Source organism: Lepidochelys kempii, chromosome 8, assembly GCF_965140285.1.
Source record: "Lepidochelys kempii isolate rLepKem1 chromosome 8, rLepKem1.hap1, whole genome shotgun sequence".
NCBI classification, from domain to species: domain Eukaryota; kingdom Metazoa; phylum Chordata; order Testudines; family Cheloniidae; genus Lepidochelys; species Lepidochelys kempii.
Genome location: NC_136387.1, coordinates 46,637,386 through 46,664,935, shown reverse-complemented (window position 1 = coordinate 46,664,935; position 27,550 = coordinate 46,637,386). Strand labels below are relative to the sequence as shown.

At 45.0% G+C, this 27,550-nt stretch overlaps 1 protein-coding gene across 2 annotated transcripts in view; it reads left to right on the top strand.

Moving 5' to 3' along the window:
* The first annotated feature begins 214 nt into the window (after positions 1-214).
* Positions 215-27,550, top strand: part of PRRX1 (paired related homeobox 1) — an 82,701-nt gene continuing 55,365 nt past the window's right edge. For both annotated transcript variants that reach the window (XM_073358196.2, XM_073358197.2), the window contains exon 1: positions 215-862. In XM_073358196.2, the coding sequence (XP_073214297.1) occupies positions 622-862 (241 nt within the window). In that variant the 5' untranslated portion in view covers positions 215-621. The remainder of the gene's footprint in view (positions 863-27,550) is intronic.

The window sequence follows — 27,550 nt, the reverse complement described above, 5'->3', positions numbered from 1 at the left end:
TTGGGTCTCCAATTTTCATGTATTCCCTGCAAAGTCTCCCCTGTGTGCCATACTGGCCCTTTTGAAGTGCCAGAGAGCGGCTTGATCCAACTGAGAGGGGAGGGGGAGAGCAACTGAGAGCGAGACCGGGGACCGGGGGGGGGGCTCTTTCGGACTCCTGAAAACCCTCGCCTTCCCTTCGGTGAGAGTTAATACTCGCGAGTACATCTGCAAGACATCAGCACCCGTGACCTGAAACCTCAGTTACTCCTGAGACTCACCAGGAGCGCAAAGGGGGCAGCGCGCTCTCTTGGAGATGGTTTAAAGCCGGGACAAGCCTCTTGCTGCTGGTGCCTGCCTGGGAATACGCCGCTTCTCCTGAAAGACACGTTTCGATTCCTCTCCCCCCCTCCCCCATCCCCTCCCTCCTTCTCTCTCTCTCGCTTTCTGTGTCACTTTCGCGTGAGAACTGGGCAGAGGGAGGCCGGATTCGCCCCCTAGAACCTGCCGAAGGAAGCCCAGGGAGCGCCCCTGCTCCGGGGACAGCGTCTGAGATTTTGGGGAGGGTCCCTTGTATTCCCCCCCCCACCCTCTCTCCCTCCTCTTTTGCCTGCACTTTCCCTTTAAGACTTGGAGGAAACCATGACTTCCAGCTATGCCCACATCATGGAGAGACAGGCCGTCCTAGCCACCCGCTTGGAGAACCCCAGCAACCTGGACAACTTACAGGCCAAAAAGAACTTCTCCGTCAGTCACCTGTTGGATCTGGAGGAAGCCGGAGACATGGTGGCGGCTCAGGCGGACGAGAGCGTAGGGGAAGCCGGCAGAAGCTTGCTGGAATCCCCGGGGCTAACCAGCGGCAGCGACACCCCGCAGCAGGACAGTAAGTGAGACCTGGGCTCCCCCGCGCGCAACGCAGGGGCGCAGATAAAGCAGGCGGCAGCGCGCAGGGGACAGCCTGTGATCAAACTAATTTTGGGGGGGCGGGGGGAGCTGCCGTAATTACACGATCCCACAGCTCGAGCTGTGTCCTTTAGCAGAGGGAGCGTTACTCTGGGGGAAGACTGGGCTTGAAAAGGACTGTCCTTGTCCTGGAAAGAGAGAGTCGGATTGGGGGTTCGGTCTGAGCTCTGCGCGCCTGAAGGGCTTGGAGATGGCCAGCTGGGAGTGAGCAATGGCAGTTATTGCTGGATCGGGCAGAGGGGCCAGTATCTGGTGGGGAACGGCTACATGGTCCCGGGGAAGTCAGGCGCTGGCGTCAGCGCCACAAGCGGGACATCGGGCGGCTGGGCTGGGGAGGGACCGTGTGCGCCTGGCAGGAGAGGTTGGGGAGACGTGCTCACCAGGAACGCACGGTTGTTAATCGCCCAGGGGATGGCTGCAGCAGGGGTGCGGGTGTGAGTTAGGTACCCAGGGAGCAGGGCAGACACACCGTGCTGTGTAAGGGGGCTGGCGGAGGGGTGAAATCCGCATCTAAAGCCGCATCCAGGGGTTTCTAACACCTTTCCACGCTCCGCAATGACTGCCCTTGATAAGGGATCAGTAATCAGAGCTCGGATTCAATCCGAATCGGTCTTTAATTAAGAAGTCTTGTAAATTGAACTATAAAATAAGAATACTTATTGGAACCTGAAGGGTTTTAATAAATCTCTGGGACTGGCCAGGAGGGGGGTTGGGAAAAGGCCCCTGGAGCCACCGGTCGCAGATACCTTCCCCCCATCCACCTCAACACAAGCACCACGACTCCACACAAGTACATCGCTAAAATATCGCAGCAAAACCAAAGAACGTCCTTCCCTGCCTTTTTCTCTCATTCACTAAAAAGAGAACTATATTTTAGGGTCCCAATGTGTATTTAAATTTGAGTGGAAATGAAAAGGAACAAACCAGCAGACTTTGCCCTGGTAGGCTGCTTAGTTTTACTATGATTTCTTCATCTTCATGTCCCTTTACTCGAGAGAAGGAGATTGGCTTTTCGTTCCACCCTCAAGTAGTAAAACCTGACTGTCCTAGTACATTCTGAAAAATAAATCCTTCCTCCTTTACGTAGTAACTAGCTGGAAAAGCAGATGCCCCATTCAAGTGGGAGACACGGATTTCTTCTCCCATACTGGCCAATCTTAATGTCTGAGCTCTTCAGCTTATTTCCTGCTGATTTAAGAACCTTTGTCCCAGGTCATCTGCAGTCAGAACGCGCTGTGGATGGCGCTAAAAGAAAGATCTGGAGCTAGGGGATGTCTCTGGCACTTTAGATACAGGACAAAGTATCTTATTTTTAAACACGAGTAAACACTTCCAAAGAGGGTTTGCAGCCCGAAGAGTAGGGGCAGCCAGAGGGTGGGGATGGATTTCCTAGTCCTCTGCTCTCACCTAAGAGCCGGAACCCTGCTGGACTCCAGTGGGAGCAGGATCAGATCGCGAGTAGCTGCTACTTGCTGGCTCTTTCCGGGGCGCTTTGCCATTGGGAACAGGATCGGGATTTCAATCCAGTCTCTACGGGGGTGGAGGGGGGTTGCTGCCCGAGCGAAGCCGGCTAGGCCAGACACGCTCGCTCCAGTCTGGTTTTACCGGCACTGCCCGATTGAATGGACAGGGGTTTAATACTGAGACATGGGCGGTTCCGGTCCTGACAGGCCAACTCGGGTGTGTGTGGGGGGCGCAGGCCGGAGCTCTGGAGCCGGTTTAATCAGCGCTCCCCCTTTGCTGTATTGGACGCCCAAAACCGCCTCCTTTATCTGCCCGGCAGAGCCGCGCCACCGGCCCCGGGTGGAACCGAGCATGGATTTAACCCGGGGACTTTGGGTTAAGGGCTGATGGACTAAATCTTGGGGCATCCCAGCCACAGGGTCCTGACGCTGCCTTAATGTCCATCTCTCTTATTTTCAAAGGGAATGGCTCAGACGCAGGTAGGGCCATTATTTACTGTAGGGCCGCCCCAGGAGCCCTAGTGGCGCCCTAGCGCCCCGTTGTGCTAGGCGCTGTACAGCGGCAGAGCTGGGGCAGGCCAACAAGCGATCAGTGCGGCGAGTGCCTGGCTTGAGGGGATGAACCAGGCGATTTCGCTGTTTGTAACGGAGCCACTGTGGCTGCTGGGGAAGGGGACACAGGAATACTCCTGCACCTTTCCGATAGGATCAAACAGATCACCTTTCCTGCTGAAAGAGGCCCCAGCAACACCCACCGCGCGGAGAGATGCATTGAAGCCAGCCACACGATTAAAGCTAATCCCAAAAGCAGTGCGCCCTGTACCTGGCTGGCTCCGCTATTCACTGGTGTATCCCTCAGCCCCCATCCATCCCTGCACGAGGCTCCCCCTTCTGCCCACCAGCCTGAGGGCTACAGGCTTGAGGAGCTTTGCTCCTGTGTGAGCCCGCCACCCAGAGAAACCACATTCGCTTCGGGACGTGTTTGCAAGTGAATGAAAAAAAATGCAACTTTTACAAACATTGCATTTGACTGATGTGCAAAACTGGAAACAAGAAGAGTACAGAAGATTTCATTCGGGCACAGGGTTGCAAAAGCCAATTGCTTTTTCACCAGGCGTACATTACTGATCTAGCCATCCATCCAGACTTAAGTTGTGGTTGTTTCTTTTCAGTAAGCAGGATCTTTCAGAAGTTCTGCGAAGCACAACAGAAATGGACATACTGAGCTCCTCTCAGTCGTCTGCTCTTTCATGGCTAAGGCAGGCTGCGGGGAGGGGATCAGGTTAATATTTGCTGACTTGACTGTGGGCGATTCTAGCGGTGGTGCTTTGGTAGTAAATGACACGCACCAACGCAGGGAAGGAGGCTAGGTATTGACTATATACTGGCTAGGTACTGACCATCTACGCCTGAGGGCAGCTTTCCTTATGCCCACCTCAGATAGATTTAAAATATCCTTTTAGAGTCAGCTGCCTGGTGAGGGCTTTAGGCCTTGTCCCTCTATGCCAAACTCGCCCCTAAGTCCGAGAATTCATTGCCAGATGGCAGAGAGCGAGCGAAATACACGAGAAAGCTGAGCCATGTGTAGCTACGTGTCGTTAAACGTGTCCTGTCCGCCCCCAATCGAGCCCTCCACGTGCATAACTTTCCCGTCGGGATCTTCCTGCACATTTATAAAAAATGTGGGTATCGGTATTAAAAGGGTTGCGTTAGTCGCCCCTGAGGCGGTGCTTTAAACAGCTGGTGAGTTAATTTTTTCCCTGTGTTGCTTTTACTCTAATTGAGAAGGGGCTATTTATTTATTTATTTCGGTTGTGTGAGTTGCAATCGTAAAGCTCATGGTACTGATCATATGTGACCTAGCAGCTCACAATTAATCAGCTTCCTAATTGGCACTTGCACGTGCCTTGCTTTTCCAGCTGATCGGAATAACTCCTCCGACAGCTCAGTCCAGCAGCCCTTCTGCACTTGCGTAATCTTTGCTCGGCCGAGTTAGCATTGCGCACAAGGGCTGGTACAGGATCTCTCCCTAGGTAGCCTTTCACGTGCTTCTTGGCGCTTCCCTGGGATCTGCGATGCGCAGCTGCGGTTAGAAATGGTATCCTCTTCTGAGGAGGAGACTAGTTTGCCTTGGTTATCTGATCTTAGGGACCCGATGCAGAGTGTGCAGGGAACCTTTCCTTCCCTGAATCCCCTGGAGTTGGTGGATGTGAAATCCAGCCTGCCTTCCGCATTCTGCAACTCTCAATTAGTGAAAGCAGCTTGTCCTAATAAGAGCTTTGTGAGAAGCATATGTCGCCATAAAAAGTAGACTAGAAGTCAATTAGAGACACCATGCTGAAGTGGGAGCTGGGCTGTTTGTCCCCCTACCAAGACACGGAAACAAATCGGAGCGCTGGCAGGGGGAATCTATTAGTCATGAAGAAAGGGATTAAAGGGAATATATTAATCATCTGAGCGCAGGGAGCGCACGAACCGTAAGCGAGTGTCTCCTGGACCGACACCTTGAGTGAAATGACTTCTCCCAAATCAGGGGTCGTTTTGATGTGCTAGAATAAATGCATCAGTGAGCGGGACTTGTGCTTGGAGACGTAAGTCTTGCAAAGAAAGTGGCTGGGCAAACCAGAGTCCATGGAGTGCTCCAATCCAGCCGCACGAGCTATTGTCCGCACGGCGAGATAAATGTTTTATTAACTAGGAATAAAATTCCTGAGATCGTTATTTTCCTCTAGGAAATTGTCATACGATGTGATGTAGCTACAACATACAGATCCGGTTTATAAATGCGATGTAGCCCACTTTATAATGCATCTGTCGTTCCTCTCCATACTAGTTCAAACTCTTTTCTAATTTCGGATCACATGGCTCGCATTAGCAGAGCGTACATTAAAATACCATCCTCTACAGTGGCGAGAAATTCTCCCTTACGCACAAACGGATGTCGCAGACCTACTCCCAGTTTCGCCACGTCTGGTCGGTTACACAGAGAACTTTCCTGCAGATTTCAAAGCCCCAATCCGTTTTTAAAATCCCCCCCAGCGTGCCATAATTAATGCCACAGCTCATCATTTATCTCTCAACGGATATTTCCGTTAGCGGCTATTATTAAAGCTTCGATCCTGCTTGTGCTGAAGACTGCTAAAATTCCCATTGACTTCAGCGAAAACTCAGGCCCCGAGGGAATATTTATATCTGGCAACTTTATTTAGTGTGGTGTCATACTTTCTTTGACTGTCTCCATACAGCTTTGCAAACGCTATTAGGGATAGTTAAATTAAAAACATAAAATAACGTTGTCTGGTTTCCACTAACCATCTAACCAAAGCATGAAACCATGTAGCACGTTCTCAGTGTATCTGCTTAACTATCATACCGAGGGAGGCAATTAACAACAGACAGGCACAAATGTGGCATCTAGTTGCTGGGAGGTTGCATTTTATAGGCCTATTTCTCAAACAAGCTTATCAAACGTATGTATGGCGCTGTGAGATCATTACAGTTGTTAAATTTTTACTGAAGGGTGGAGAACGAACACAGCGGCAAGTACACCCAGAGCCTGGCAAATGTTAGAGATCATGTTAAAAGGAACCGCATGAAGAGAGCTGGGGGGGGGGGGGGGGGATTCACAACGCTGTCCCCAACCTCTGCGCGTTAGCCCGATCTCTCTCCCCGGGAGCCCAAAACTCTATTGCCGGGGCGCGGCGAATGAGGGGGGTTTGGGACTGGGCTTGGGACTGCAGAGATCCACCGATCTCACACGGAAGGGACCCAGCCCCTGGCAAAATCCGGCCCCTTAAGTCAATTGCAATGTCCCGACTGTATGAGGGCTCCGCATGGGAGAAGCAGTGGAATCGCATGGATCGCTGCTGGTCTATTTCAGGGATTATTCCAACAATTCCCCAATCTGGCCTCCTAGAAGAATTGACGATACACTATGAAATGCCAAGTTTCATTCTGATACTTGTGCTAAATAACCACCCTGATATCTGAATTTCAGCTCTTACATTCCCATGTTTCCTAAACCGATAGGATTTACAGACGAACACCTCTATTCAACCACCGCTACAAAATCCACAGCATCCGACTAGCATTCTGTGTATTCCACTTTATTTCTCGTTTGCTGTAAGAAAAGAAAAGAGAGCCATGGAAAGCGGGGCGCGTGTCATGTCCTCTTGAGGCCCAACAAGTTAAATGACGCAGCTGCGCCGTAGTGACTTCTCGGTGCAGGAGAGAGAAACTCGTCGAGCTGAATTTAGGTTGGGACCAAAATGCTTTTCAAAATCCGTTCTGTGCGGCGGCAAGAGGCTTGTCTGTTTGCCAGGAGCCCCGTTTCAGATTAAGTAACAAGGATCATTAATTAGGTTTATGACAGGCTCATACAAAGCGTTCACGGGGCAGAGAGGACTGGAGGTTAAAAGGCTGTTTGGATAAGGATTGCGTTTCCTCCTCCAGCCAGTCTCCAAACATTTACAAAGCGGGCAGGGATTAGACAGAACAGCCACCCCGGCCCAGATCAATGGAACCTCCAGCCAGCCCTGCTTCTGACAGCGCTAAAAAGTCGCTGGAGTTTTTAAAAGTCTAGTATCTTTGTAGTCAGTCCTTCCAACGCTCCTGTGAACGCCAACGGGGCCTGGAGATCTGGGCCAGATTCTGGCTCCAGTGACATGCGATAGGAGTTTTTCCATTTGGAATAGCAGCTAGTCTTTGCTATTTAACCTGCAAGGGTTTACACATTAAATAGACAAACCTACAGTAACAACAAGAATATCTATCTATCTATCTATCTATCTATCTATCTATCTATCTATCTATCTATACTTCCAACAACCCCAATCATTTCCATATTTAAAGTTGTCATTTCTTCCCAAATCTGCTACCTTTTCGTTTGCTATTGTTGGCATTTAAAAAAACGACACACTTTGATTTTAAATAATTGTATGTATACTAATGTAACCTAATGTCTATGTGGTCCAAAAATCTCCTTAGCTCGGTAGGGTTCTTCCTCCTGAAATTCTATGGCTGGAAGCTATACAAAGGGGTTGCTTAGCCTTAACTACACCAGCCAGTGAATGTACCCGACTAAAACGGACCCAGGGTGCGTGGATTGGCTCATATTTTATCCAGCAAAGCAGCACAGAGCAGGGAATTTTTTAAAAAAAATCGAATTTGATTTTAGAGGTGGCTGGATCTGAATAAAGCCACTGGCCCTTTAGGCCACCGGTGTTAGTTCTGTACCTCTCATTACCGATCCGGTGAAATGAGATCGTTTTAGAAAAAAGCTGAATTCCCATGGAGGGCCCGATCCCACAGCAAAAGTACCCGCAGCGACTTCCGCAGGACGCCTTTGTGAGCAACCTTTACTCCGGTGAGTAAGGCGAGGTGGGGTTTAGCCCTGCAATCTCTTTGGGGTGTCTAAGGAAAGAAGAATCAAGGAGGGAGATTTTCAAACGCTAAGGGATTTAGGCGCTCAAGCCCCAACTGAAAGTCAGTGACTAATGCACCCTGCCGAACAAGAAAGCCTTCCTTTAAAACAGCATTTCCAGGCGCTTGCTACTTAACCCCCAGTCGCCTGCGTTTACAGGTTTGCTGGAGGCGGGCGGGGGGCAGAGGACGGACCTAAAAGCCCTGCTCGCTAAAGCACTCTGATGCGAATATGTCTCTTTGCGGCGTGAAGCTCGCTCGCGGGGCGCGGGTTGGCTGAATTCCCTCCCCACTGCGGCACCAGTTCCCTGGACGCTTAGCAGAGATCGCTTCCCATTCAGGGAGCTGCATCGTGTCAGCCCCCAATCTGAAATGGTAAGCGATGCACTTGCCGCGCTGGTTACTCCTCTGAGGATCCCCTGTGTGCATTGCATGGGGGTTGCCTGCTCTGCTGGGAAGGCTGGCTCCGAAGTTGCATGGAAAAAAAAATCTTATTAAAGTCAACAACCTTTGAATCAGGCCTTAAGTTTCTCTCGACTCCTCGGAGCTCCAGGGCTCTGCCTGAAATCCGATTTAAAAGGGACTTTCTTTTTCTGAGGAAGAAATATATGAAGCTGGATTTGCCCCTGACTTGGCAGCTTCCCGCGGGGTTATAGCAGCAGCCGCTGAGATGAGGGGGGAAGAGGTTGTAATATTCCAGCGAGACATTGCTCAGGGTCGATCAGCTCCAAAGAGGCAAACTCGAGTAATCATTTAGTATTAGCGCGTTATTGTGTTTTGTTTGATTGAAGGTAAATACAGCAAGTGTAACTTGCAAATGTTGTTTAGCCACAATGCTATCCTTATTTTTCAGTTGAAAGTCAAAAATCATCTCCCAGAGATCCCCTCAGTCTGAACTTCCACACCAAAATCAAGGCCATTGTTGTTGTTATTATTTACTTTAGTAACTGGCTCTCAGATTGCACTTCTCATCAGCAGATTTCAAAGTACAGAAAAAAGGGACTATTTACGTCTCAGTGTTACCAACACACACGTGTTTTGCTGAGGCAAACCAGACTTGGGGAGGGAGACTTGGGGAAACACTGAAAACCTGCCTTTGGGTTTTCTTGCCCTGATACCCAAAGTAAACTCCGCTGAAGCTGTTAAACTAACACAGCTGATAGGGTGACATTTTGAGCTGATACTGGAGAACTGAGCTTCCCCAGAGTCTGGGGCTGCTGTTTTCTCCTTGTCGAGTATATCTGAGCTTATGCTGCTGGCTGATTTTAGAATCAGACTGAGGCCCGGTGTACAAAGTTAGGTCGACAAGAGCCACCTTGCATCAATCTAATTGTGAATGTGTCTGCATTTAAATTAGTCTCCCCCTGGTGTGATGTGAGTGCCCCATTATGGTGACGCAGTAACACCATGTCCCTGAACCGCACTGAGCCCTGATTGATGTACTGAGGTTGATGCAGCATGAATGTAGCCACTGCTTTACTTCTGTCTATCCTAACAGTCCTCCAGCAGCTGTCCCACAATGCCTGACACTGACCACTCTGGTCACAATTGTGAACTCCACTGCCCAACATCACAGTGACCAGAAGGACCTCTCCCTTTTAAAACCCTGTGAATTTTTGAAATGCCTTTTCCTGATTGTCCAGCTTGGTGAGCACACCTAGCAGCTCCCCATTGTGTGCTCCAGCCACGCTCTGGCTTGGGCCTGTGGGGAGAAGAGGCTGTGCAGAACAGCTGTGGAAACATGGATGTCTCTGAGCAGATTGCACGGGGGATACAGGAAAAGGGCTAGAACAGGGATCAGCAGCAGTACTGCATGAAAGCAAAGGAATTGTGGCAGGCCAGGGAGGCAAACAGTCAGTCTGGTGCTGAGCTGCAGACCAGCCGCTTTTACAAAGAGGCAGAGACTCCACCACCACCCTACGCACCACTGTGAATACCTCTGAGGAGCCCTCATCACAGCATGAACAGCGAGGACGAGGAGGTGGAGGAGGAAGCAGAGGAGGATAGAGGACTTGCAACCAGGGGGTCCAGCTATGTCCGAAGCCAGGACCTGTTTGAGACTCCAGTCCAGTCAGTCCTGGCAGTGGAGCACGGGCGAGTCCAATGCAGGGCAAGGAACCTCTGGTAAGTGTGTAATTGTATTTCCCCATTACAGTGATGTACTGAAGGCTCCCCCAATTTAACAGAACACAGCTATCACCTTGTCATTAATTTACTTGCACTAGAAGAGGTAGCAGTACAGCAAAGAGAGGTGGAGTTGCTATCTGCTTTTCATTCCTCTGTAGAGTTAGGTGTGTGTGTGTGTGTGTGTGTGTGTGTGGCGGGGGAGGAGGGAATGGACCATGTGGAACAGTTTGTGTACACAGGGACATCCCTTGAATCCCCTTGAGATCTCGATGAAACTTCCATGGAGGTACTCTGCCATCCTCTCCCAAAGGCTTCCAGTGATGGCAGCCTTATTTCTTCTTCTGTGGTAGGACGCTTTCCCACGCCAGTCAGGGATAACTTTGGCTGACACCATTGCAGTAAACAGACTAGCAGCATATGGGCCCAGGAATCTTCAGAATGCCAGTAGCAGCTGTGCTCTCTGTGCCTTGGTTATTCTCAGGAGTGAGATATTAGCTAAAATCACCATGGCTGGTGCTAGTATTCAGTGCCATTTCCCTGTGCTCATAGTTTCATGCAGCTGAGCAATTACCTCCACTCACCCCTGGTGGGCCATACTCTCCATGGTGCAGTGATTGGTGCCGTGCACAAACACTCCAAAGCAGAAGTGTTAATAAGCATGTCCTGTTCAAAACTTTAGGGGAGCAAGGGAGGGGAGTTCTGAATCTTAACTTTTGCTTTCTGTGGTGACTATAGTGACAATGGTACCTGTGTGTGTTTTATCTGCAGCTACTGCTGTTGTGGCCTTGAGGGGCTCTACCTTCACCCCCGCGAAACATCTGAGCCAGATAAGGAGGAAAAAGAAGAGGACTTAGGATGACATATTCAGTGAGATCCTGCAAGTCTCAGTTGCATCAGACTAAGGTCTTGGAGAGTGAACATTGCAGACAGCCTGGAGAAGGAAAGAGTGGACAGGGCAAAAGGCCCAGGAGTCCCAGCAGGAAAAGGAGAGGGAGACCTATCAGGACATAATGGGGCTTCTCTGCAAGCAAACACAGATGCTGCAGACTCTGGTAGACCTACAAGTTCAACAATCCCAAGTTCACCACCCTTTGCAATCCATGAAGAATTCCATTGCAGCATCTCCTTATATCTCCCTCAACATTCCATATGGCATCAGGGTCTGCGTCCCTACTTTTACCAGTGCACCCCAGGGGACATGAAGGACAACCACAGTTTCACGTACACCAACCTGTGAGAGCCACGGTTGATGTATGCATAGGTAAAATGGATGTGAATGTTTTTTCCTCCTGTTCTGTTACATTAAAAATTTAATAAATTAATGGATTTGCTTTTAGATTTCAAAGATTTTTCCTTGTGCTGGTTTTATTACTGAATAAAATTCTATTTGGAAAATAATTCATCACAACATATGCTTCAGAGTGCCTAGAAGTTCTAAATGCACCCACTTACTTGTTACTGAACAGAGTGACACAACTCACAGGATCAATGAAAAACACAGTGTTATTGTAAATGCACAGCAAGCACTGCAAAATTAATAGGTGCATTGACAGTGTTATATCCATAGATGTACTCCAAGGACCATACAGTTTCTAACTGGCCCCAAACAACAGGGCAAGGTGGAGCACAGTACACCACAATGGATTACTGTGGCTCACTGTTAAAGTGCTTGTTCAAAACTTTCCTGAGCTTTATAGCTCTGTGCTGAGCTTTTTAAATATCCCTTGTGTCTAGCTGTTCAAACTCAGCAAATAGCTGCTCAACCTCCGCCCTCCACTCCAGCAGCATCTTTTCTCCCTTTGCTTCACAGATATTATTCAGGACACAGCAGGCAGCTATAACTACTGGGATATTTTTTCACTGAGGTTCAATCTTGTGAATAAACAACACCAACATCCCTTCAGTCTACCAAAAGTGCATTAAACTGTCATTCTGCACCTGCTGAACCGACAGTTGAATCATTCCTTGGTGCTGTTGAGATAGCTGGTGTTTGACTTCAGGAGCCAGGGGAGCAAGGGGTAGGCTGAGTCCCCCAGGATCACTGTTGGCATTTCAACATTGCCAATGGAAAGCTGCTGGTCAGGAAAGAAAGTCCCTGCTTTTAGCTTTCTGAGCAGTCCTGTGTTCTTAAAGATGTGCTCATCATGCACTTTCCCTGACCAGCCAACACTGATGGCAGTGAAGCATCCTCTGTGATGCACCAATGCTTGCATAACCATAAAAAAGTAGTCCTTTGTGTTGATGTACTCTGCAGCAAGGTGGGCTGGGGTCAAAATGGGGATGTGCATACTGTCTATCGCTACACCACAGTTCAGGAACCCCATTGTTGCAAATCCATCTGCTATGTCCTGCACATTGCCAAGCATCACAGTCCCGCATAGCAGGATATGATTAATGGCTCTATACACATGCATGACAATCACCTCAACAGTGAATTTTCCAACTCCAAAATTATTTGCCAAGGACAGATAACAATTTGGCATTGTAAGTTTCCACAGTGTGATCACCATTCACTTCTCCACTGTCAGTGCAGCTCTCAGTTTGGTGTCCCTGTGTTAGAAGGCTATGCTAAGCTTGGCACACAGGTCCAGGAATGTTGCCTTGCACATCCAAAAGTTCTGCAGCCACTGCTCATCATCCCAAACCTACATTACAATGCAATCCCGCCAGTCAATGCTTGTTTCTCGGGCTAGAAGTGGCATTCCCCCGTCTGCAGCTGCTCCAGGAACACCACCAACAACCTTGAATTGGTTCTCGGAATGTCCCACAGCAATCTGTCCTCCAAGAAATCATGTTCCCTGCTGATCTGGTTCTTTGTACGGCTCTGCAAATAACAGAGGATTGTGTGTCCTCTGTTGGCAATGCTTATGACAATAGTGCAGAGCTGTGCAGGCGCCATGCTTTTGTCAGAGGAGTGCTGAGAAGATTCATAGGAGTTTTTAAAAAGGTGCAAAAGATATGGGAATTAGATGACAATGGGATGGAGACAGCTGCATGCTGGGAAGCTGACCCCTTGTTCCCGTTCACACCCTTGTGACTCCTTTATGCTCCAACAGGCATTGCCAAAATGTCCAAAAAGACAGTGCACTGAATGGTGGCGAGTTGCACGCTCTGATACGTACCCATGGTGCACCACACTGCACAGCGACACAAACACTTCTGGTGAGTATATGCAGTGCCAACACAAGTAGTCCAGTATGCACGCGCACAAGCGATGTACTAACTGCGGCGGCTTTACATTGATATAACTTGCGTCAAGCAAAGTTTGTACTGTAGATATGGCCTGGAGGAGGGTTTGTGCATTTCACTGGGGCTGGAGTACCTGGATTTAGCTCACATCTGGCTGCCACGTTCATCCTAGGTACGAAACATTGGAGAATAGACCATTAGAACTTTGGCAAATCCCTGGAGTCTGAACCAGCTCCCATCTAAGTTAATGGAAAGACTTCAGGGAAAGTTGGATCAGGCCTACCAAGAAGTGGAAATCAGGAGGGGCTGCTTTCTCTGAAGGGAAAAGAGAAGCTGGAGCTATGTGTCAGCGGCGGTCTGGGTGAATGTGGAGAGGAATAGGCTTCTCTTCTCCTGGGAGATCCAGCTTGAGAAGCAGATGTAAGGGATTCACTGGGTCTTTGCATCTTCTCCCTGAAACACTCCCCCCAACTGAGGACAAACAGAACACTCGCTCCTCCTGCAAATACATATCCCAGCCACCCACCCAACCAAACCACCCAGCATTGTTTCGCATTGATGGGGATTATCCATATTTCCCTCTCAAAAGAGCTCACAGCTACAATTCCAATATGCCAGAGATTTAACACAAAAAGTTGCAAATGTTGCCATTTGCTTGGGTAATTTTTATTCCATCTGAGTTTGTAGTAGAACTAGAAATGGTTATGAGGAATAATACAAATAACCTTTTTCTTTAAAAAACAAAACAAACCCAACAATCTATGGTAGGTATTGTTTAGACTGAAATCTATCCAAAGTTTAATATTTAAAACTAAAGCCATTTTTAAATGTAGACCAAAAAAAGTTAAACACCATATTTCAGAAAAGCTTATTTTTAACTCCTTCCGTCTTCTAAATAATTAAAAAGATTTACTTGTAATAATCCAGAAAATGAAATCTCCCTAGAAGTGATTGGGTTAATTATGCCTACAATTAACATCTGTTTACATTCCTAACAAAATTACTTAGACTCCACTTTAACTGAAAAAACAAATATAGCCTTAACTATAGCATTTCTACCAGCATCGCCTAATTATTTATATTGCCCTGTAGCAATACACATTGTTTTATGACCTGCAACTAGAGCAGGGCATAATTTTTCAGCTGAAATGACTTTTTTGCAGAAAAATGCAGATCTGGGTGGACCAACAGCTTTCTCGAATCTGTGCTGAAATTGCCAAATTGTTTCAGTCAAAAAACAAACAAGTTCTGACAAAGTCAAAAAGCCTTATTTCTCCATTTTTTTTCAAATTGAATTGTTTTGACTTTTGTTTCAAAAGGGTCTTTTGCTTCAAATTTAAATGCAATTATAATTTTGTAAGGAGGTTTTAAAAAGCGGAAGGTTAGAAATTCCAGCTGTCCTTTAATTATCCCAGTCCTTCAGGGATGGATTGTTTAGGGGAGACAGACAGGAAAGTGACAATCAAAAACTACGTGGGGTTGGAAGTTGCTTGCTCCTGATTAGGGCTAAACTGGAAATGATTTTTTTTCCTAGTGAAAAATCAACAAAAACAAATATTTTTCTTAGAATTTTTTTTTGGGGGGGAGGGTTGGGAGGAAGGGAATTTGTCAAGTCCCACAAAAATCATTTTTCAATTTTCAGAACCCAAACCAGATTTTTGGGGGGGAGGGTAAAACTGAAAAATTTTTGCACTTCCATTTTTTGATGAATACCCCAAATATTTCTATGAAAATGGACATTTTGCATAGACTACCTTTTCCATCAAAAAGCGGTTTTCATTTGGAAAAAAAAGTTGAGACAACAATATTTTGTTGCCTAACTGTACACCTATGTATAGATATGAATAACTAATCTCCACTAACGCCCAAATCAGCTCACAGTAATAGCAAGAAAGGTTTGATTCCTGCAGGAAAAGGACCAAAAATATCAGATGGTTCCTTTCCCGCTGGGGGAAATTTTTTTCATGATTCCAAATGTGGTGATCAATTTGACCTTAATATAATGGTCCTGGGGCAGCAGACATCCCTATAAGGTAGAATTTAAAAGTATTTTAAGGCAAGAAAAATATACTGGAGATAATGGTATAATCTTTTCTCCTTCTCTGAAAAAAATCAGATATGTTTTAGAGGACAGATCAAATTATCTATCTATCTATCTATCTATTTTGGCTTCACTGTTGTATACATTGCTTAAGGAAGGAAAGTAAGAATCATCCAGAGAAATTTTTGTAGTGGGTAGAAAAGATCAAACATGGATTTTTCTATCCTGTGGGAAATTCCAGTATTTTGATGTTTATTTTAGTCCCAAATTGGGAGGAAAAGAATTGAAACTGTTTGTATAATGAAAAGTTACAGAAAGTTTTGAATCAGAAATGGTGAAACATTTTTGTTTCGACATTTTGTTTGAAATGAAACCTTTCAGCTGAATTTGTTTTTTTCCCACTGAAAATTTTAATTTCAATGAAACATCATTTTCCAATAGGTAAATGTTTCATTCATTTTTTTAACCCAGTCTAATAGTGTATAGAATCTGACAAAATAGTGACTTTACTCTTAATGTCTATCAGGAGGACATTGTCAACATAGTAAAAGGCTGATTTTCTGGGTTGTTGACTTGAGATGGAGTTGCAAATGATCAGCAACTCTGAAAATCAGACCCTAAAAGAATAAAAGTCGATTTAATTTATACCCAACTGACCCACATCTGTAGCTGAACTGGAAGGGTTTTAAAGGCCAAGTTCCCCCTGACAACATAAGACAAAACACAACCAATGTTCAGTTTAAGATGCTGCTGTTTCATGAGTCTCCTGCTAAAGCTGAGGTGGACCTGTATTTCGATTTTCAACGGGGGCCCTGACCTCCATTCCATAGAGGGCAACCCCTCCCATTATAGATAACCAGCCACAGCTCCTATCCCCTCTTCCCTGTGCACTTCCTTGGGAAAGTTCTCTTGTGCAAAAACCCAGCATTACTTATCTTTGAAAGTCCTTTGTGTCCTTCCTTAGGAGAACACCCTAATGAAGGTGGCATGGATTCTTCAGGGTGGGGTCTCTAGAGGTCCTGAATCGGAGTGCTGCTGCAGGATCTCAGGTTTAGAGCCGATGAAGAGGTTTTTGGCTGAAACTTTAAAAATCCCCTTGCTATTGACTTTTTTCTTTTTAAAAAAATGAAAACCTGTACAATTTTTGAAGGAAAATGATGACAAACATGAGAAAATATCTGTTCACTGAATTTTTTTATGGGGAAAAATAATTTCCTGATCAATTCTACCTGATTTATATACAAATCCCTTGCATCTTAATTTATTATAGTCCTTTTAACTGTCTTAGGACTAAGGCGTCTTTCCCCAGGCTAAGTGGTTAGATTCAGTTGTGTCTATGGGCTAATGGTTAAAGCACAGGACTGGGAGTCAGGAGTCCTGGCTTGTCCTATGTCTTGTTGTGTGATCTCAGCAAGTCACATAACCTCTCTGTACCTTTGTTTACTTCTATGAAAGCCAGAACTAAAATAAGGGGAGCAGGTAGGAACACAGCTCTCTGCTCCCCATCGTCTCCTGGGCTTGGTAAGCAGGGCTCTCCCACAGCTCTCCTCTTCCCCTTTTGTTGATTCAACTAGAGCTTCCACTCCTGTTTTGATCATTTTATGTGCTGGCTGAAAATTAAGCTAATGCTTCCATATGAAGGGGTGTTTGTAGAGTTGTTTGAGATTCTCAGATCAATGGCACGATAGACATGTGGGATGGGATTCACAAAAATATTTAGGTGCCTAACTCCCACTGGTACTACTAAGTGCTCTTATTTGCATAGACACCCCCTTAAAACAACTTGCTTTTGAAAAGAAGGCAGAACATTGCATTCTGCCCAAATGTGATAGCCTGCCACCAGTATGAAACATCCAATCTCTCCAAAGCTATATGAATGAAAACCTGCATTATGGGTTGGGTGAGATGCACAGACAGCAGATGCAAAATAAGGGGCAAAGATCATCCAGAGATCCCATTCAAGCTCTTTCTTTGGAAAGGTTTATTTTAGCATTCTGGATTTTAGCCTCTTTTATTCTCAAAACTCAGGGTTCTTCCCAAGAGATGTGGAGTTTATGGACTTGGGATGGACAAAAAATAGGAGAAAACAATCAGGAACTTTACATTGACTAGAACTAGCAGCTGTTAGTATTTTTTCCTATTTTCTGGTTTCAGAGTAACAGCCGTGTTAGTCTGTATTCGCAAAAAAAAAAAGGAGTACTTGTGGCACCTTAGAGACTAACCAATTTATTTGAGCATAAGCTTTCGATGAAGTGAGCTGTAGCTCACGAAAGCTTATGCTCAAATAAATTGGTTAGTCTCTAAGGTGCCACAAGTACTCCTTTTCTTTTTCCTATTTTCTGTAATCGGTAGGCAAATGGAAATTGTACAGAAGCGGTTGGCTGGTTATATCAACAGGTTACAGACTATGTAAACAAGGCAGACTGGTCAATGCATTTAACTCTTGAATGTAATTGGGCATCCCCAAAGGAATACTGTCAAAATAGAAATTCAGGGTCCAATCCTGCTCCTCTTGAAGTTAACGAGAAAAATCCTTTCCACTTTGTTAGGTTTAGACAAAAATTATTTTTAAAACCTGGTCTGTGTGTATAAAACATCCTCACTGCATTTTCCACTTTATGCATCCGATGAAGTGAGCTGTAGCTCACGAAAGCTTATGCTCAAATAAATTGGTTAGTCTCTAAGGTGCCACAAGTCCTCCTTTTCTTTCTTTAAAACATTAATTACCTCCATTTTAATAACTACAGGTGATAGATCCGACAGACTTTACTCATCTGAGTAATCGTTGTTCAGGTGAGTAGTCCAATTGGGATGTCTTGCATGAGTAACAATTGCTCATGTGAGTAAAGGTTGTAGGGCAAGACTTAGATAATTAAAAATGAAAAAAAATCTGTTAAAAGTCTGATTTACTTTTCTCCATTTATGTTGCTTGTGCATTTTTTGCGTGTCACTGTTGGTCCTGTGAGTCTTATAGTATTTGGTATTTGTCTTAAAGCCCAACTCCTGGAGTAAATGTGAATCTCAGTTTTCCTTTCTTTTAAAGCAACTTTCTCACTTTCATGGTTGCAGAGAAAAGCTAGAAAACATGACCCAAGTGCAACCTGAAGGCAAAGAAAAAGACTCCAAACTGTATTATTTTAAAAGAAGTCTGATGGTTTTCTGGAGCTTGACTCATTTATTTTTGAACACTGCCCTTACTTTGGAGAATAAAACTAAACTTTTCTGTTTATAATCAATTTCACTTCCTGATTTGTAGTAAAGTGGTAATCAAGGTGTTCATTACTTAGAGGATAACAGGTTGGAGCCATGCACCATCCCACCCTTATTTCCTGTTTACTTACTGGGTGTTTTGACACCCCCCCCCACCCGCCATTTGTTATGGAGCTCAGTGGGTCTCAGCCAGGGGGTATGCATAACCCTAGGGGTACACAGAGATCTTTCAGGGGGTACTCAACTCATATAGATATTTGCCTAGTTTTACAACAGGCTATGTAAAAAGCACTAGCGAAGTCAATACAAATTAAAATTTTATACAAGCAATGACTTGTTTATACTGCTCTATATACTGTATACTGAAATGTAAGTACAATATTTACATTCTGATAAGTTTACTGATTTATTTTATAATTATATGGTAAAAATGAGAAAGTCAGCAATTTGTCAGTAATAGTGTGCTGGGACACTTTTGTATTTTTATGTCTCAGTTTTGTAGGCAAGTAGTTTTTAAGTGAGGTGAAACTTGGGGGTATGCAAGACAAATCAGACTCCTGAAAGGGGTACAGTAGTCTGGAAAGGTTGAGAGTCACTGATTAGCTGAATAAAGCAGCGTGTTCTCTGTCTGCAGTACTGTAAGTAAAGTCTGTTTTCTTGTGTACTGAGCAAATTATTATAGTCAGTTTCACTTCCTAGTTCTCCTGCTGTGTTTGTATTTTCGATACTTCAGCACAAAGTTTCCAATTTTTTAATTTAAAAAGGTTTTTACTGAATTTTAATTAAAAACCCCCAAACTAATTCAGTGAAAACATTTCTAACACTAGATTTTGAAATCAATTATAAAACCAAAATGTTCTTTCTGAGGTATTTGACAGAGTGCCTTTAATGACCATCAGCATTCTGTGTTCTTCTGAGTTTCTACTACAAGGAAGTATATTTGTCCCATTTAATGATACATAAAACAATGATTGATTGCATTGCATGGGGGAAAATATTATTTTAGGGCTAATTTGTGCAAGCTTTACTTACACCAGTTGCTTTCAATGGGACTGCTAATGTGAGTAAATGCTGCTCAATGAGTGCAAAGTTTACATATTTCATTCCTTAGTATTCAGAGGCTTGATTCTGCAGCCCCCAACTCATGTGAATGGTTCTCCTGAAGACCATGAAACTATTCCTGTTAGTAGCAGCTTCAGAATTGGGCCTAGATTGTATAGTTGCTTGGAGCTCAGCGTGGCAACAGAATTGGGCCCTGAACTGACAGAGGTTTCCCACAATCAGCATCAATTATGGTTACATCAGTCATGTTTGAGGTGCTTCAGAGTCTGTGGAGGGGATGGGCATGAGGGAAGAGTAGTGGAAGAGCTGGGAAAGGGTGTAACAAAAAAAGTTAAGAGGGGGAGAAGACGAGATTTTAAAACACATATTGACTAAGCAAGTGCTGAATTACAGGGTAAGAATTCATTCTGTGATTTTCTGGCCATTTGAAATTTGCTCCCCTGGTTTATGACATTACCAGAACCCCTTGATGGGATTACAGCCAGGTAGTTCAATGCTGCTTGTTTATTCTATACTTAATCATTTGTGATTCACATATTAAGTATACCCTTGGGGGTTATGTGGTTATTTTCCCGAAAAGTTTTTTTTATTGCATAATTAAGCACATCATGAGTAATTTACAGTGTGTCACAATATTATATACTCTGGCCTCTATAAAGTCTGACCTGACCTGAGGCGAGGTTGAATTGCTGTGTTTCTCCTTCCCCTCCAGATACACAATTCCCAAAGGAGGTTTGGCTCCTGGGTAGGGATGTAGAATGGTGAACATCCCCGCCTAGCAGGAGGCCATGTCATAGCAAAAGAAAGCTGTGAGAGTTGTAAAGGGCCATTGGTTCACCTGCTGTTATCTTCCCTGCCAACTTGAAAGAACAAATGCTCTGAGGGAAAAGGACTAGTGTGGAGTAGGGGAAGTCTGCACTGCCTTCTGAAGTGTTTCTTTGGGTCTGTCTTCGCTGCAGAGTTAACCTGAGCTATCTACACTTGAGTTACTCCTCTCAAGTTAGCCTGGCTTGAGTGAGAATGGCCAGGCTAGGAAATAACTCCCCAGCTCTGTGTCTCCACTAGTGTTGCCCTCACATGGGTGTGACGCTAAGACGTTATCTCATGGTTCTTTGCACTGTGGTAAACTGGTGGGGTCTGTGAATTATTTCCCAGTGAATTGTGGGAGACCTTCTGTCAAGGTTCCTTCCCCATTCCGAACTCTAGGGTACAGATATGGGGACCTGCATGAAAGACCCCCAAGCTTATTTTTACCAGTTTAGGTTAAAAGCTGCCACCACCAAAGTGTTAAATAAAGAACAGGGGAAGTGCCCACTTGGAAACATCTCCCCCACCAAAATATCCCCCCAAGCCCTACACCCCCTTTCCTGGGGAAGGCTTGATAAAAATCCTCACCAATTTGCACAGGTGAACACAGACCCAAACCCTTGGATCTTAAGAACAATGAAAGAGCAATCAGGTTCTTAAAAGAAGAATTTTAATTAAAGAAAAAGTGAAAGAATCACCTCTGTAAAATCAGGATGGTAAATACCTTACAAGGTAATCAGATTCAAAACATAGGGAATCCCTGTAGGCAAAACCTTAAGTTACAAAAAGACACAAAAACAGGAATATACATTCCATTCAGCACAACTTATTTTATCAGCCATTTAAACAAAACAGAATCTAACGCATATCTAACTAGATTGCTTACTAACTCTTTACAGGAATTCTGATCTGCATTCCTGCTCTGGTCCTGGAAAAAGCATCATACAGACAGAGAGAACCCTTTGTTTCCGCCTCCCCCCCCCCCCCGCTTTGAAAGTATCTTGTCTCTTCATTGGTCATTTTGGCCAGGTGCCAGCGAGATTATCTTAGCTTCTTAACCCTTTACAGGTGAAAGGGTTTTTCCTCTGTCCAGGAGGGATTTAAAGGTGTTTACCCTTCCCTTTATATTTATGACACCTTCTCTGTCCTTTCTGGATGCAGAGAGGGAATTGTGGGATGGTGTTGGAGGACTAGAGGACTAGCGGTGGCTTGAGTAGCCTGCCTCAACATTACACATCAGTTTGACAGATTGTGCTGAGCCCAGTTTTAGCTTCTAAAGGAGTCAGACAACTCCTTTAAAAATAACACTGCACTAGAGCTCAGGGTCTGTGTGCGGCGATGGGCCTCAATATAGGGATAACACTTCAGCTCGCACACCAGTTAACTCTGCGGGGAAGGCAAGCTCTTGCTGTTAGGTTTGTGATCTGACATTTTAGAAATGGCTGCAATTGCCTTGTGAGACCCCAAGTTGCTTTTCCCCACTTGAAACCTGGGATATTTTCATAAGGGTCTTCATAACGATCTTGCCCTTTCATGTGTGGAGGCCTGAATATAACGTTCTAACCATTATCACTCTGCATTCTGAACAATGATATGGGATTCTACTCTCATTCAGGTGGGAAGAGCTGCTGCTTTTTATCTGTAAACCCAGTGGGGAAGTCACAGCTTGGGACAAATTATTCCTAAACTGCAAGTCGTTATGGAAAGTTAGCAAAAATGGGGTCTGTGGCTCCCAAATATTTGTGGGGACTTGCTACTGACTCCCCCTGAAAAGACAACGTTAGGACACGGAGCAGCATTTCCAGGGGATGTTTAGCAAACCACTGAGTGCTAGATCCTCAGTGAGTGCAAATCAGAGTCACCCCATTGACTTCATCTCAACCTTGTCCTCATTGAATGGCCCCTCACTGGGGCACTGGACCAGGGACTGCATTTGTGTGCTTCAGGGGTGGAGAGATGTGAAGGTGTATGGGGCTACTGGCATGCACCATCCATCGCTATAACTTATTTAAGGTCATTCCCATGTGCCAGGGTTGCAGGACTGAGCCCTAAGTGAGGGTTGTAATGGACATTCATGAAGGAAAACTTCACTGTAGAAATCTTAGTGCCATAGTAGCTGAGCTTTTAGAGAGCTTTGTGAGGAGGCAGAATAGGGGTCACAGTGCTACCCCCTGGTTCCTGTTAGGGGGTGCGCTTCTTTTCTTCCTTGTTTCCTTTTAAAATAAGTAGCCACAAAATTGAAAATGCAGGCTGTGGAAAAGAAAGGCCTGCTGCACTGTATTGTTTGAGAAATAGTGTGTAAGCACGCAAGCGAAGGGTGTGTTGTAATGCATGGGCACAAAAGAAGCGTAGATAAGGTTACATGTGCTTTTCGTTGCTTTCAATTGCTCAGCTGTGAAACCTTAGTGTCCTTTTACCGGAGCTTTTGTGTGGAATTAATCTAGATAGCATGAGGGTAGAAGAGAGGGAGAGAGATTGTCGGACAGTGAAGGACTCTGTTTATCTACAGAACAAGTACAGTATGTAGCTTCCCTTACACTGCCTGCACCCTGAGATGGAGGGAGGGCCCATTGCTAGGGGTCAGAGGTCAGTGCAGTCTTCACGGCTCCCATTCAGTCCTTGGCTTCTCCATTATGATTGCCAAGGATAAAGCCGATTGTGGGCACCTCTCTGTGAGAACTTGGAGAAAGGAATAGATTCAGAGCGGGCCAAATCCATACCCAAAATCAAAGTGCCCCCAAACTTTGAGCACAGTTGGCTCCTTTCTCTATAATGAACTGAACCAAAACCAATGGCCTTTGAAGGGGTTTCAAAATCCAGAACCAAATTGTGTGGCTCAAGTCTATTATATTTCTATAGCTGGGTAACTGAAAGGGGAGTTCACCATTCTGTTTCTTGTGCACTGCGCCTTCAGGTGGAAAGGAGTCCCTGTGTCTGATGCAGAGGTAGCTGTGGGACAGCGGCCATTTTGTCTTCCATTGCAAATGCAGAATGTTGCAGAATGGCCCACTGTGTGCTCTCTGTCCTGGAGACTTTGTATTCCTTCCTTCTTTGCTGTTTTCTTTATCTCTAGTAAGGGAACTCTAGAGGAAGATGTTTTGTCCTTTGTGCGTAGGAAAAGTTGACAAGGCCTGTCTTAGTGTGGCCTACTACAGGGGTTCTCAAACTTTTTTTTTCGCAGACCACTTGAAAATTGCTGAGGGTCTCGGCGGACCACTTAATGATCTTTCCAAATGTTGTTTGTACCATTAGCTAACTATTGTAAAGCACTTTGGATAAAAGCACTATATAAAAAAACCTTAATAATAATTAATGATTTTTTGTTCTACAAATAAAAGCACAAAACTCAAATTTTAATATCAGTAGTCTTACCTTTCTAATGCGATGGATGTACCCTCTCTCCCCCACTGCGGCAGCCCCCGAGCTGGGACTGGAAAAGAGTGGGGTCTCTCCCCGGCAGCCACAGCCCTGGAGCTAGGGAAAGTTGCCTTTTTCTCCCGCTGCCTCTTTCTCCTGCACATCCCAAATTCCCCCCACCCCCTCTTCTCACCCCACTGCCCCCTCCCACCTAGTCCCCCCAAGGCTACCACCTCACCTTACATGTGTGTCTTCTCCAGGGTCCAGGCACCTAATTAGTGGAGCCACGCCGGCACAGCTCCACTAAGTAAGTGGGTGGCCCTGCATTCTCTTGTGTGTGGCCACCCAGGTGTGCACCTTAAAGGGAATTATCACAGACCACCTGTATGGAGCTTGTGGAGAACTGGTGGTCCACAGAACACAGTTTGAGAACCTCTGGCCTAATGGATATAGTGTTGAACTAGGCGCCAGGGTCCTATATGTACTACTGGTCTGCTAAGTGACCTTGGGCTTGTCCAGTCACACCTTGTGCCTCAGTTTCCCCATCTGTAAAATAGGCATAATGAAACTGACTTCCTTTTGGAAAATGCTTTGACATCTGATGAAAAGTGCTGTATAACAGCCAGGTATTATTAGTGACACAGTTAGGTTCATTGGTTTCTCCTCTGGCCCTTGATTATTCTAAGCTGGTCATTACTTTCCAGTGTCTTGGTGGTTATTTCTTAGCTAGAAATAAGCCTGTGACCTCCTGGAGGAGAGAGAGTAATTTGCAGCAAATAATTTGCTGTAAAACATACCCTCTTCCTCTGCTCATGGAATGCAACTTCCTTGAATGTATTTGAGTTCATTCAGCATGTGTTGGGTAAGTTTTATTTTTACCCAATGGATTGATATGTGACAGTCTTTCCTATATGATATTCTGGATTTGAGCTGTGTTGGTTAGATGTGGTCACTTATATCACACTGTGGTATGGTATCGGTGGCCAGAGTCAGTGAGAGTTACAGAGAGGGCTGGAGGAAGGCACTGAGGATTTGGCTTTGTAAAGTTGGTAGATTACTGTAAAACCAGCAAACCATATCATCAGCTGCTGTTAATTAACGTAGCTTCATTGAAGCTGTAAATCCAGTGCAGGTCGCTGACATACATTCGAATTTCCAATGGATTTTGATTTGGCCATGTTCTTTCCCATGGCTAGTCACTCTTCACGTATATTTTTGTGCAATGGATCTTTGTTCACAGTTTGTTTGTATATGTAGGTTTTCCCATGTCCCATAGTCACATGGGAACAAGGATATTTGTGCATGAACAACAGTAGTCACTAGTCAGTAGTGTTGATTGCTTATAATTTGCTTCTGATTACACTTTAGTATCCTTTTGAAAAGAAAAGTTTGAAAAATCCAATTAGGAAACAGAAACAATATCATGTGGGGGTCAGACCAAAGATCTATCTAGCTAAGTATTGTCTTCTGAAAATGGCCAGTGCCAGGTGCCCTTGAGGGAATGAATAGAACAGGTAATCATCAAGTGACCCACCCCTTGTCGCCTATTCCCAGCTTCTGGCAAACAGAGGCTAGGGACACCATCCCTTCCCATCCTGGCTAGTAGCCATTGATGGACCTATCCTCCATGAACTTATCTAGTACCTTTTTGAACCCTATTATAGTCTTGGCCTTCACAACATCCTCTGGCAAAGAGTTCCACAGGTTGACTGTGCGTTGTGTGAAGAAATACTTCCTTTTGTTTGTTTTAAACCTGCTGCCTATTAATTTCATTTGGTGACCCCTAGTTCTTGTGTTATGAGAAGGAGTAAATAACACTTCCTTATTTACTTTCTCCACACCAGTCATGATTTTATAGATCACTATCATATCCCCCCCTTAGTCATCTCTTTTCCAAGCTGAAAAGTCCCAGTCTTATTAATCTCTCCTCATATGGTAGCTGTTCCATACCCCTAATCATTTTTGTTGCCCTTTTCTGAACCGTTTCCAATTCCAATGTATCTTTTTTGAGATGGGACGACCACATCTGCACACAGTAGTCAAGATGTGAGCGTAACATGGATTTATATAGAGGCAATATGATATTTTCTGTCTTATCTATCCCTTTCCTAATGATTCCCAACATTCTGTTTGCTTTTTTGACTGCTGCTGCGCACTGAGTGGATGTCTTCAGAGAACTATCCACAATGGCTCCAAGATCTTTTTCTTGAGTGGTAACAGCCAGTTTAGACCCCATCATTTTATATGTATAGTTAGGATTATGCTTTCCAATGTGCATTACTTTGCATTTATCAACATTGAATTTCATCTGCCATTCTGTTGCCCAGTCACCCAGTTTTGAGAGATCCTTTTGTAGCTCTTCGCAGTCTGCCTGGGACTTAACTATCCTGAGCAATTTTGTATCTGCAAATTTTGCCACCTCACTGTTTACCCCTTTTTCCAGATCATTTATGAATATGTTGAATAGGACTGAGCCCAGTACAGACCCCTGGGGGACATCACTATTTGCCTGTCTACATTCTGAAAAACTGACTATTTATGCCTACCCTTTGTTTCCTATCTTTTAACCAGTTACCTATCTATGAGAGGACCTTCCCTCTTATTGCATGACAGCTTACTTTGCTTAAGAGCCTTTGGTGAGGGACCTTGTCAAAGGCTTTCTGAAAATCTAAGAACACTATATCCACTGGATTCCTCCTTGTCCACATGCTTGTTGACTCCCTCAAAGAATTCTAATAGATTGGTGAGGCATGATTTCCCTTTTACAAAAACCATCTTGACTCTTCCCCAACAAATTATGTTAATCTATGTATCTGACAATTTTGTTCTTTACTATGGTTTCAACCAGTTTGCCTGTTACTGAAGTCAGGTTTTCTGGCCTATAATTGCCGGGATCACCTCTGGAGCCCTTTTTAAATATTCGCATCATATTAGTTATCCTCTAGTCATTTGGTACAGAAGCTGATTTAAATGATAGGTTACAGACTACAGTTAGTAGTTCTGCAGTTTCACATTTGAGTTCCTTCAGAACTCTTGGGCGAATATAATCTGGTTCTGTTGACTTATTACTGTTTAGTTTATCAATTTGTTCCAAAATCTCCTCTAATGACATCTCAATCTGGGACAGTTCCTCGGATTTGTCACCTAAAAGAAGTACGCTGAGCTAACATGGTGGCAAGTTCCAAGATCCTATGGGGCTCTGCTCCATTCCGTCTAATGTGCTTAAGGAATGACTAGTTGTCCCTTGACAACATGGACCCATTGCCTAAACACTTCTGTGTGCAGGGGGCTGGGAGACTGGATGAACATCCTACACTGGAGCTCCATAGACATATTCCCTTTGGCCACCTCCCCTTTGCAAAGCCTGCTCCATTGGTCTTTGAGCAGGGAAAGAGGATGTGGACTTGGCTATTGTGAAATGCTTCATGTTGATGAGTGGGGGGTTGGAGGGTGGAATTTCTTCCTGATCTCTGTGGTGATCAGTTTGTGCCCTGATGCTCATGATCTGATTACACTTAGCAGGCAGATTGACGAGCATCAGTCTCCGATTGCTACCTCCATCAAGATAGGAGAGCCATTTTCCCAGCATGGGATATTTTTCTTTCCCTTTTGGACACACGCAGAAGGTTGCGGTGCCGGGTGAGGTCAGGCGCCCAGGAGGCACCAGGAAGGCATTATGTCATGACAGAATAAGACAAAGCATGTGGGGGGCGGGGGAATGGAAAACAAATTCTTTGAGACTGAATCACTGCTGGGGAACTGGACAACAACTGTTTGATCCAGAACTGTGTGTGTGTGTGTGACCATGAATCTGGAAGAGCAGAGATTTTGCAAGATTTTGCCAGACACAAAGTTGCTAAGAAGGAAAACTCCATCTCCCACACCACTTTGAGATCTGCTGGGACTGGTGCTCTATGTGGGAGATGGTTTT